Genomic DNA, 12969 nt, shown 5'->3' with positions numbered 1-12969 from the left:
TATTGATTTTATTAAGCCAGTTTTCTGTATCACTCTGCTCTAAAGGAAAATAGCTGCTGCAGGGCTGTCTCTCCTCCTTCAGGTGAGGAACAAAGGGTGGGTGGAGTCAGGGACAGAGTCTGGTCTGCGAGATCATGGTGTGTCTGCAGCTCCGAGGCACTGCAGGTGTTTCTGTGTAATGTGCCACATCATGTTTATATCACGAACGGGAATTGAAAATCAGTCTGTGTGGCAGAGATGAGCCCACATCTGTTATCCTCACCAACAATAAATAAAATAGCCCAGACAAACGGATGCCAGTCTATCTACAGCAACATTTTAAAGCATGTGCTTTATGACAAAACTGGACCCAGGGTCTGAGACTGCAGGCTGCCGTGAGCACTGTAGCTATCCTGAACATTGATGCTACATATTGCTAAGGGGAACATAATTTATAGCACAAACCCTACAGCCTCCACTAAGGTTGAGTTTTCCTCTCATTTCCTTGCCTTTTTATTGGCTTCACTGCATGGTTGCCAATAGCAACATCCACTGGTAGCAAGGGGAGTTCAACACCATTGCAATCTGCCATGCAGTGGAGCCCTGACAATGTCAACCATCAATCTAGTAGCTGTTTGTAATTGCCTCCATCTATTTCTCCTGTCTTGAGGTATCTTTCCTATTTTGGGTCAAGATTCAGAAACTGCTGACTAATGCCATGGGTCTGCATCTCCATGACCATGAAGTAGTGGAAAGGAAGGTAGCAGCTTCCTGGTGCCAACAACCCCAGAGGTTAGAGGTTGAACTCTTGCGGGTTTCAGGCGTTTTTAATCCCTTTTCTAAATAATTTATAATTTTGCAAAAATGTGAGGCATATGCAGTTATCTATATACTCTGCTTTTCCAAAAAATAGAAAGTTTCCCAGTCCTTATTATTAATGTTTATTTCCTATTGGAGAAAGACATTTGAAATGTGAGCCTTCCTGTAAAAACTCAAACTGACCAGATTATGTTTGCTTTCTCAGGTCTCTTGGCATTAATGGTTGAAATAAATTCATCCTACTTTTTGGATGAGATGTATTTTTTTCAGACATGATATTTAGTCTTACTAGTCAATATGTAGCTAATATGTGCGCAATCTACAATATAGTGGCAATCTTGGTGGGTAGGGACAGCTTCGCATACTGCAAAGGGTGCCATTCAGTGCACAGCAGACTGGAACTCCCTCCTAGCTTGGCCACCAGCTGAACCTGTAATCTTAGGACTCTCCAAGTCTTAGATTCTCCATCTATTAAATAAAAGTACTGACTTTTATTCAGTCCCCACACCAAAGGACCAAGATGTGTTTAGCTTTAAAGAAATTTTCCAGATAATCTTCTTTTTTATTCTTCTCAAATAAAATAGCAACAAACCTAAAGCAGTCATCTTCTTAATAAAGACATAATAAAAAGTTACATATATGAGATAGACATAAACACAATCAATCATACTACAGATGTGTCTGAGCCTGTCTCTAACTATGATGAAAGATGTAGTCATCAATACAATTTTTTAAAAAATATGTCCTTCTTTTTTTGAGACAGGGTCTTGCTCCGTAACCCAGGCTGGAGGGCAGTGGCACAATCACAGCCACTGCAGCCTTGACCTCTCCAACTTAAGTGATCCATCCTGCCTCAGCCTCAAGAGTAGCTGGGATCACAGGTGTGCACCACCACACCCAGCTAAATTTTGCATTGTTTGTAAAGACGAGGCCTCACTATGCTGACCATGCTGGTCTCGAACTCCTGGGCTCAAGCGATCCTCCTGCCTTGGCCTACCAAAGTGTTAGGGTTAGAGATGTGAGCCACTACACCCAGCTTATATGTCCTTTTATTTCATAAAAAACAATTTTAGATTATCTGATATCATATATATCCCATAAATGCTAGTCATTAATTTAAAAGTGAATTTATAAAGTAAGTCAAGAGAAGTTAAAATTGCACATGCATTTTGTTTCTAAAAGCTGAGATGTCTGTGCATTTCCAGGTGTTGTATATTTGCAAATATGTTGGGTTAGAAATCATCTTTAACATTTTGTGTTAGTGTAATAACAATATTATCTAATATTAATGCTACCAGAATCCGGTTGCTTTTTCTGTGTATCAAAATTTATCATACTTTATCCACTTACACTAGGTGATTAAACAGAATCTGCCCAATTTATTCTGCAGTAAAATTATTTTAAAATCTATTTTTCCTGCTGACTCTTAGAAACTGCAGAAAGACAAATACCAGTTTCATCTCCAGTGATAGTGTGAAACAATTTCCTTCTAGTGGGACAGAAATCTAGACATATTAGGGAAAGATTTAAATATAAAGAAAAATGTTTTGGCTGGAAAGAAAAAAAAAAAGCAAAACACACCAAAACACAAAAAGGATTCATTAAAGTAACAGAACAAAACCTAATTTGGGACCCTAAAAACTCTGGCGATGCCACTGTAATGAGGTTTCATTATCTGCTTCAGAGTAACAGTCTCTGAAATTGTTATTCTGCTACATGCTGTAAAGAACTCCCAAAACTCAAATGTATCAGGAAATGTAAAGGTTAAGTCTGACTACAAGAAGTCCAAAATTGCACCAGCTTCCTAAGTGAAGAATAATAGAATAAAACATATAGAGGGCAGAAATAAAATGAGGTGTATCTGGAGAATTTCATGATGAGCATTTAGATTTAGCAATGCCCAATGTCATGCTGACACTGTTTGTCATGACCTTGTCTGCAACTAGTAATTTGGGGTTGTACATTTTTTAAATTTAATTTTGAATGTTCTTGCATGTTTGGTACATCTCTCTGCACTGCTAAAGATAAATTGTTTATCTGTATAATATAACTTCACCAATGTCATTTAATGTATACACTAGTACAGAAATGTGTTTTTTTATTAAGTAAATGAAGTATTTGCTGTGAAAAAATGTATTATTTGTGGCCACCATTTATATCTGTGTTCATTTTCTGTGTGTATATGCATGTGTATTCGAATCTCAATTTTTCTTTTACTCTAGTTTAGATGAAGACATATTTAGATGAAATTTAAAAAATAGCATTGGAAATAGGAGGCTAAGTTTTGTTGAGTCTCATTCCCTTGGGGGGAAATTGCTTTTGCCATTTTATTTTCATGTACAATAATCTAAAAAGGATCTCCTACTGACTTCCTTCCTAATTATTATTGTTTTACACGAAAGAAAGGAAATACGTTTTCAACTGAGTTGTTTGAAATCATTCCCTCTGTGTAGATTTCCCAGACTGATGCTTCATTGTAAGAATATTACATTATAGACCGCTTGGCCATTTCACAAGCAACTAATCCATAGTTTTGGAAGTCCACTTTAAGAGACCTGAATATCTTTGTTTTTAATAAAATACTTAGAGTTTAACTAAAGCTCTGGAATAATCTTTATTTCTTTTGAGAAGGGTGATTTCAGGGCTGAAAGAAGGAAGCAAGGATCCAAATACCTACAGTTTAAATGCTGACTGTTAATTTAGTCCATTAACCTTGTGTTGATCTGTGATGTTTTCATGTGTGAGATGGACACTAGGACACCCCTGTCCATATAGCTTTTTAAAGATGACATAAGGTTCTTCATATTATCGAAGTTTTTCTGGAGGTAGGAGAGTCTGAGGCCAAATGCCAGGTTCCTGTGTCTGTTACAGATTGCTCAAATTTGCATGGGCAATTACACAGGGGGATCGCATCAATGCAGGGCCGCCAGCCACACTGACGCCATACAATTACACAACGGCTTCGGTGCTTAAACTTTAAAATTCTTACACCATTGTGCCTGTTCTATTAGAACAAACTGCAGCAAATGATCCAAAGCCAATTCAAGTGACTGGAGAGGAGGTGCCCAGGGAGGGAGAGGGAAGAGGTGCAGTGTGGCCCACTACTGGCCAGCATAAGCAATCACCATTGCTGGCTGCTGCAATCACTGGCTTCTTTGTGCTTTGCAGTCTGCAGTTTTAAAATGGAGCCAACGATAAGGCTCACCTAATTCACAGAAGGGCTGTGAGGATTAATGAGGGAAGTTAGGCAAAGCAGGCCTGATACTCAAAGTACTGCATAAACACAGCGGCTTGGAGTAGCTCTTTGAATGGTTGATTTTTTTTTTTTTAATGCTGCTGTATCCACAGTTTTGCATTCTCTATTAATCCCTTTTATACACCAAAATGCCATTGTGTTCTCCCTGGGAAGTTAATTTAGACAATAATACTGTAAACCCCAAAATACAAGCTACTTGATCAAAAGCAAGGGATATTCAAGAAGGAAATCTAATTAAAATATTAATAAAGCTGGAACTACCAGCAAAAGGAGAGTTCATGAGGTTAAATGTCACACCATCTGAGCACAAATGTTCTCAAATGTTGGTTTTAGCATACACTCTTTCCAAAAGTCTTAAAAGATGGAACAGATGCTCCCAAAAGTCAGTCAAGTATATTTCCAATTTGGCACTAATTTATACTTTTCTTCTCTGTTCACGGTAGAAGACTGGAGTGGGAGAACGGGGATGCAAGATAACTGAGCCCCCCAAACTGTCCATCCTGAAGAAAATGGTCTGAAATCAAAGGAAAAAAGAAATAACAACTGGAAAACGGATTCGCAGAAGGTCCTCTCTTATAAAGGAAGATGTTTGACCACAGCTGTGGTTGAAATACTCACAAATTACCAATGTTTACCAACAGAAAGGGGCCACAGATACAGTACAAATAAGACATACCTTCCAACTAGTTTTAAAAGAGAATGCCAAATAGATTGCACACACAAATAGAATACGGGATTTGATCATGGCATATTTTGGCAGGCAGAACATAAGTATGCTAAGAACCAAGCATTATGCTTTTTCTTTCTATCTATTTTGCCTAAATGAAACTCTTCTACATGATAAACATGTCTCCCTTTGTGTAGCAAAATCCACCGAGTCCAACTCAAATTTCATCAAACTGCAATTCCTTTCTACAAGTCACCAAATCACTTTATTGCAACCACCAAATGCTTTCCTATTACTTGAAATGGTATGATACACTTACTTTTTGATATATCCTCCAGGTTTTCAAGATCCTATTGCAAACAAAATGATGCTTTATGACACTTTATAATATTCCACCTTATTTCTTTCCATAATTTCTATCATTAAACAGCCTTCTCTCACCACCATCCCCAACAAAACTAATCTATTCCCCAACTGCCTATCAGAGACCAGATAAAAGTCAGTCTATCACAGCAGCAGTGATGGTCATGCCAATTTCACAGTGTGATTTGTGCACTCATTTCATTTTGAAAATGACCCTGCCTTCCATCTGTCTAAGCAGAATGTCCTGCTTTTTTCAAGCCAGGCCTCTGGAGCAGCCTCACATGAAATAAGGAGGAAGAGACACAGAACGGCCTCCCTCCTGCCCACTTCAGCCACCATGCTCACAGGTACCCATATAAAGAGGAGAACCCCAACTGAATCCTGGTAGGGATCCCAGAAATTTGGAGGAGAATATAGTCCTTTTATTTTTCATACATTTTCAAGAAGCCATTTGAAGATGATGTAAATACAACCCTGCAAAACAGAAAGACTAATGAAAGGCAATTTCCCATTCCCATGTGGTCATCTCACCTTAATTTAATAGCAAATTACCTAAGGTAACAGTACATACCTAAGAATTTTAAAATACTGAGCCTTGCGAGGCACAGTGGCTCATACCTGTAATTCCAGCACTTTGGGAGGCAAAAGTGGGAGGGTTGCTTGAGGCCAGGAGTTTGAGATGAGCCTGGGCAACATGGTGAGACCCTATGTCTATTAAAACATTTTTTAAAAAAGATTAGCCAGGCATGGCTGTGTACCTGTAGTCCCACCTACTCAGGAGGCTGAAGCAGGAGGATCACTTGAGCCTAGGAGTTCAAGGCTGCAGTGAACTATGATCATGCCAGCTATTGCAGTGAACTATTGCATGCCAGCCTGAGCAACAGAACAAACCCTGTATCAAATAAATAAACAAATAAATAAATAAATAAATAAATAAATAAATAAATAAAATACTGAGCCTAAATTCCCAAGGGAGAACCATCAGGCAGCCAGCTGTAAAGAAGTTGATGCACCCTTTCCCCCAATTTACTACTGAGCAGTATCCTCTACCAATGTACCTCCTTGGGCTTAAGACTCTAAAAGGGCTCACCAGAAGATCAGATTGAAAGAAGCCTCAGAATAGAGTTGTAGTAATATTCTATAGTTGCTTTCTGCGGGATCTTAGGTGAGCCAAAGTCCCATTCAATCCTTCTGAAATGGATGCAGTTTCCCTTTCTTGAAATTAATGCACTGTGAAGCTCCTTGTCTAGTTCCAGCCAAGAAGACACAACTCTGCTGATTCCTAGCAAGGGAGAACACTGAGTAAGTACATAAAGTCAGCCATATGATGATATGAGCAATCACACACCTACGAAAAATCTCCTTCCAGTGATACTGGGTAAATACGAGCTACACGACTCCACTAGTCACATCTGTTCACAGCTGGAATCAAGGCCATAGAAGTTCAAAGTTTACTACCTACACAAAGTTAGTTTGTTGTTTTAATGGAGAAACAAAGACAATAATATTCCTTATACACACTTAGCACCAAACAATGGGCCCTTACAAACTCATGTACATGAGATACATGGATCGGGTTATTCATCAGTCACTATTTCCTATTGAAATTGGTTATTGGATATCATGGTTCAGCCCCTACCTACCTAGGTGTGGCCTTAAACAAACTATTAATTTAATAGTTTGATTTAATTAATAATATAATACTTCAATCTTTAAACCTTTCAAGCCCGCTGACTTCTTAATATGCAATATGCAGAATGCAGGTTGCTTATTCATATTAGAAATACTATATGTAAACAGTCTATAATAGAGATGCTATGTGATATGGTTGATATCATATCAACCATATGATAGCTGTGAAGTTTATATATAGAAAAGATTCATGGGCAGTAATACTATTATGGATGCATACAAAGGATTTGCAGTACTTATGTAGCAAACAACACACTTTTACTTGGATTAGGTTTATATTAGGTGCTAAAGAGACCAATGGATATCATGGGAGATGACAAAAGATACTGGTTTCTTATCGGCAGAGACAGTTGGAGGACCACAGCAATGGATACAAGGAAGTGTAAACGCCAGCATATACTCAGTAGTATTTTTTGTCATGGAAAGAGACAGATACTGCGATCAAAAACAGATCCTCTCCCAGTACCAATTAAGATTCACAGCACTTTTTCCTCATTAACCTCTGGAAACCACCAAAATAAGAAGGATTTCTGTTTGCTGCTCTATTCTGTTCTTACAAACTATGCCCTCGGGGTAGCATAATAAGAACCTGCTCTAATTCCAAGGGAATTCAAGGAATTAACTCCCTTTTGCCATCTCGCTCCTTTTATTAAAAGGTCCTTTTATTGTACTAGCGAATCTCTACTTTATTAAAAGTAAGCCAAACGCCAGCATTAGTATAGACCACACCGCATACAAGGCTCAAAATCGCCAGGAACATGGGCCGGAAATCTTCCTCCGCTGCGCTAGAGACCGAGGTGGCACAACAGACACAGACAGCGCCCCTCATCTTAAGGGGGACGGGAAGACGGGTGGCCGTTCGTCCCCACGGGCCGTGGGTTGGGTGGGTGCAGCAGGGACTACGCCTCCCAGCATGCAGTGCGGCCACGCCCGCGCAGCGGCGCCGTAGGAACGATGCATGCCGGGACGGGGAGATTTAGTCTCTGAACGGCCTGGAGGAGTAGTCTTTCCCCTTCTGACTGCCGCCACTCTGCAGTCCACAAGCTTTGAAGATCAAACCGAACTTGAGAGACTAACGAGAATGGTCCCTTTTTAATTCCTAACAGATTCCTTCCGTGGCAGAGTAACCGGCCGTCTTCCGTTTCCGGTTGCCCTGTTGTCGTGGTAACCGCACGCATAACAGCCGTGGCGGTTATGGCGGGCCTGAGCGGCGCGCAGATCCCCGACGGGGAGTTCACCGCGGTCGTGTACCGCCTCATCCGCGATGCCCGCTACGCCGAGGCGGTGCAGCTGCTGGGCCGAGAGCTGCAGCGGAGTCCTAGGAGCCGCGCAGGCCTGTCGCTGCTAGGCTACTGCTACTACCGCCTGCAGGAGTTCGCGCTGGCGGCCGAGTGCTATGAGCAGCTGGGCCAGCTGCACCCGGAACTGGAGCAGTACCGCCTGTACCAGGCCCAGGCCCTGTACAAGGCCTGCCTTTATCCGGAGGCCACCCGGGTCGCCTTCCTTCTCCTGGACAACCCGGCCTACCACAACCGGGTCCTCCGCCTGCAAGCCGCCATCAAGTACAGTGAGGGCGATCTGCCAGGGTCCAGGAGCCTGGTGGAGCAGCTGCTGAGTGGGGAAGGGGGAGAAGAAAGTGGGGGCGAGAATGAGACCGATGGCCAGGTCAACCTGGGTTGTTTGCTCTACAAGGAGGGACAGTATGAAGCTGCGTGCTCCAAGTTTTCTGCGGCACTTCAGGCCTCAGGCTACCAGCCTGACCTTTCCTACAACCTGGCTTTGGCCTATTACAGCAGCCGACAGTATGCCTCAGCCCTGAAGCATATCGCTGAGATTATTGAGCGTGGCATCCGACAGCACCCTGAGCTAGGTGTGGGCATGACCACTGAGGGCTTTGATGTTCGCAGTGTTGGCAACACCTTAGTCCTGCATCAGACTGCTCTGGTGGAAGCCTTCAACCTTAAGGCAGCCATAGAATACCAACTGAGAAACTATGAGGTAGCCCAAGAAACCCTCAATGACATGCCACCCAGGGCAGAGGAAGAGTTGGACCCTGTGACCCTACACAACCAGGCACTAATGAACATGGATACCAGGCCTACAGAAGGGTTTGAAAAGCTACAGTTTTTGCTCCAACAGAATCCCTTTCCTCCAGAGACTTTTGGCAACCTGTTGCTGCTCTACTGTAAATATGAGTATTTTGACCTGGCAGCAGATGTCCTGGCAGAAAATGCCCATTTGACGTATAAGTTCCTCACACCCTATCTCTATGACTTCTTGGATGCCGTGATCACTTGCCAGACAGCTCCTGAAGAGGCTTTCATTAAGCTTGATGGGCTAGCAGGGATGTTGACTGAGCAGCTTCGGAGACTCACCAAACAAGTACAGGAAGCAAGACACAATAGAGATGATGAAGCTATCAAAAAGGCAGTGAATGAATATGATGAAACCATGGAGAAGTATATTCCCGTGTTGATGGCTCAGGCAAAAATCTACTGGAACCTTGAAAATTATCCAATGGTGGAAAAGATCTTCTGCAAATCTGTGGAATTCTGTAATGACCATGATGTGTGGAAGTTGAATGTGGCTCATGTTCTGTTCATGCAAGAAAACAAATACAAAGAAGCCATTGGTTTCTATGAACCTATAGTCAAGAAGCATTATGATAACATCCTGAATGTCAGTGCTATTGTACTGGCTAATCTCTGTGTTTCCTATATTATGACAAGTCAAAATGAAGAAGCAGAAGAGTTGATGAGGAAGATTGAAAAGGAGGAAGAGCAGCTCTCTTATGATGATCCAACTAGGAAAATGTACCATCTCTGCATTGTGAATTTGGTGATAGGAACTCTTTATTGTGCCAAAGGAAACTATGAGTTTGGTATTTCTCGAGTTATCAAAAGCTTGGAGCCTTACAATAAAAAGCTGGTAACAGATACCTGGTATTATGCCAAAAGATGCTTCCTGTCCTTGTTAGAAAACATGTCAAAACACATGATAGTCATTCATGACAGTGTTATTCAAGAATGTGTCCAGTTTCTAGGACACTGTGAACTTTATGGCACAAACATACCTGCTGTTATTGAACAACCCCTGGAAGAAGAAAGAATGCATGTTGGGAAGAATACAGTCACAGATGAGTCCAGACAATTGAAAGCTTTGATTTATGAGATCATAGGATGGAATAAGTAGTTATGGCTGATAATGGCTTTTTTCAAAATGGCTTTCTTACCTATCCCACTTTTTTATCTGTATTTATCCTTGGCATCTTTATATTTGTCTTATTTTGAATTTTATCCACTTTATAATAACAAGTTTATGTTTGAGCAACTTTTTCATTTAATCCAGAAGAGTAGGGACTATGCACTGTTAACTGCATCACTTCTGCTTTCTTCCTACTAGTGACAATCATCTGGTCTTGCCCTCAAGCAACAATTGCTAGACGACATCTTTGTATAAGAAAGAAACCCCAGATAGAGTTGATGTTTCAGCTTTGGGCTGTCAAAAGGGTATGTAGTGTGGGTATGTTTGCCTTTGGTCACTGATACGTAAATGACTGCTAGCCAACGGCTGGACCACTTCTCAATCAGCAAATAAAGCCATGTCTATTTTGCTATCTCAGGATAGACTGTGCTGTCTAATAAATCTAATTCTTAACTCTATTTCTCCAGTTTTTTAGTCCTTTAACTTTCTGGATTGCAACAAAGTCTAGTTTAGACCTTCTTTAAGCCCTTTTAGAAGTTCAAGTATAATGGGAATTTCTTTTCTTGGTTCTTTTCAGGTTATGAGGTTCGGTCAGTGACATAATTTTCTTTCATGATTGATTTGTTGTTTCTTAAGTTTTATAATAAAAGTTTTTCTTTGTGTTCTATGTTTTATTTTACAGAAATGAGTTTGCCTCCTTGTGGATATGACATATATTAAGTGTGGAAGCCTATTAATATTTTCAGTTTTTAAAAAACTGAAATTTTTAATTTTTACTTTTTAATTTTTTAGGAAAAAATAAGCACTGAACTGAGAATGAGAAGACTAAAGGTATGAGTTCCATACCTTCTAATTTTAGGCTTTCAGAAATTCCTTTATTCTTTGGGGTTTCACAATCATTTGAACTATCAGAAGCATTTACAATTACTTTTGGCTGTAATATCTGATTTTGTATAAGCCATATAGAAAAAAGTTGCCTTTCTTTTTTTATGACCTGGATATATAAGCAAATCAGCCAGGTAATATATAATTGTATTTTATATTAATGTTTTGTAGGATTTGGCTTACAGTAATGTTAACCGCTACAGTCAGTGATTGTTACTGTTGGATGTTATACTGATTATTAATAAGAAATTTGGATTTTTGCCTTTTTACCTGCAATTTTTGCTTACAACTCTAGCTATGAATATATATAGAGTGGTCCCCCAGTCTCTGTTATGGTTGTGCATAAATTAATACGTTTATAGCTATTTAGAAATTGTATAACTCTCTTAACTTCCTCTTTTAGTTTTTGTACTAATGTTTGTTTTTGTTGAGGAAGAGGAGATTTGCTTTTAATCCTTCCCAAAAATGATGAACGACCCTTCCATTCAGTAGTTTAATTGACAAGCTGTTATAATGTGTATTTTTTCCTCAATTATTCTTGAAATATTTAGAGCCTCTCCTGCTTCTAACGTGAAGCCCTTTAGATGCCAGTCTGCCAGAAATCTGGAAACAGGAACAGGTGAAGTGAAGACGTAATGGAGATTTAGCTAATGATATACTTCACAATCCACTTTGGATACCCTTCATGTCCAAATCTCAGTAGTTAATCAAGTGTCTGCTGCCATTAACAGAAGAGAAGTAATGGATAACAGAATGGAAATAAGAGATGCCAGAACTATTTCCGTAACTAACTCACCAAATCAAATCATCAGTCCTTATATTCTTGTTTTATTTAATTCAAGGAGAAGAGGCCATGCACTTTCCAAAAGGTCAAAGCCACATAGAATAGGAAAGCAATCTCTAGTTTAAAGCTTTCTCTTGGAGTGTTTTCTCCCCCTGCCTTCAAAGGGTCTACTTGAGAGATAGTGGTGTTTACTGCTGCACAATGTATCACAAGATAAGAAATGAAAAATCTATCTTTCTTACCACCCGCTTCGCTTTCCCTTTTTAATCTTTTCCCTTTTGTCAGTTATAGGGACACTTTTCTCTGTTAGCTGGAATTTGAACCTCAACCAGGTATGAAAGATGCATAACAACCTTTTAGCAGTAAGTGTCAGGTGAGTGAGCACTATGATTATCAAGGTGACTTTTGAAACCTTTTAAAAATGCATTTTTGCAAAGCGAGATAATATGTATTGATAAAAAGTGACTCTCAGATTGGTAATGCCGAAAAAAATTTAAGAGGACTCACCAAAAGTACTAGATCTATGTAATTTGTAGAATAGAGTGAACTTTTTATGTATATATATTTGTGGTAACTTTCATCTTTTAAACTTTTTGAACTCAATAGAAAAACAGACTGAAATTTTAAAGACATGCAGTATTTGTATCATTTTGAATTCTGTAACATTGGGAATTAAATATACTCAACTTTAGAGGACACTTGCCTTACTGTAATTTATAATCATTTTATATTGAAAAATAGGGCTAGATATTAGCCAGAAGGTAATTAATTTATTGGCCATAGGTATAGTGTTTAATATTCTCTTGGGGAGTGAGTCTTTACAAGGTGATTACTCTATATTTGATACCACTATTAATTGAGGTTCTTTTGGTTGTTTAATTAAATCAGCTCGTTTGGATTTGGGCCAAGATTGATCCACCACATACTAAAATCCTTTCTACAAACTCATCATGTGTATTTATTAGAAAAGGAATTGCGGCCAGGCACGGTGGCTTAAGCCTGTAATCCCAGCACTTTGGGAGGCCCAGACAGGTGGATCAAGAGGTCAGGAGATCGAGACCATCCTGGCTAACACGGTGAAACCCCGTCTCTACTAAAAATACAAAAAACTAGCCGGGCAAGGTGGCGGGTGCCTGTAGTCCCAGCTACTCTGGAGGCTGAGGCAGGAGAATGGCGTGAACCCGGGAGGTGGAGCTTGCAGTGAGCTGAGATCCGGCCACTGCACTCCAGCCCAGGCGACAGAGCAAGACTTCGTCTCAAAAAAAAAAAAGAAAAAGAAAAGGAATTGCTTCCTAAGGAAAAATTATTAGAATATAGACT

General features: G+C 40.0%; 1 protein-coding gene across 1 annotated transcript; it reads left to right on the top strand.

Annotated features, from left to right (window-relative positions):
- Positions 1-7719: 7719 nt before the first annotated feature.
- On the top strand, positions 7720-12345 carry LOC105513183 (tetratricopeptide repeat protein 30A). Its single transcript, XM_011944036.1, has one exon. The coding sequence runs from the start codon at positions 7971-7973 to the stop codon at positions 9966-9968; it is 1998 nt and encodes a 665-aa protein (XP_011799426.1). The 5' UTR covers positions 7720-7970; the 3' UTR covers positions 9969-12345.
- Positions 12346-12969: the final 624 nt, after the last annotated feature.

The sequence above is a fragment of the Colobus angolensis genome, unplaced genomic scaffold (genome assembly GCF_000951035.1).
Source record: "Colobus angolensis palliatus isolate OR3802 unplaced genomic scaffold, Cang.pa_1.0 Scaffold224, whole genome shotgun sequence".
In the NCBI taxonomy this organism is placed as follows: domain Eukaryota; kingdom Metazoa; phylum Chordata; class Mammalia; order Primates; family Cercopithecidae; genus Colobus; species Colobus angolensis.
Note: the sequence above shows the minus strand (reverse complement) of the source record. Positions and strands in the feature narration are given on the sequence as shown.

Excerpts from the sequence above, each read along its gene's own strand:
- LOC105513183 (XM_011944036.1), top strand. The coding sequence starts at position 7,971 with ATGGCGGGCCTGAGCGGCGCGCAGATCCCCGACGGGGAGTTCACCGCG.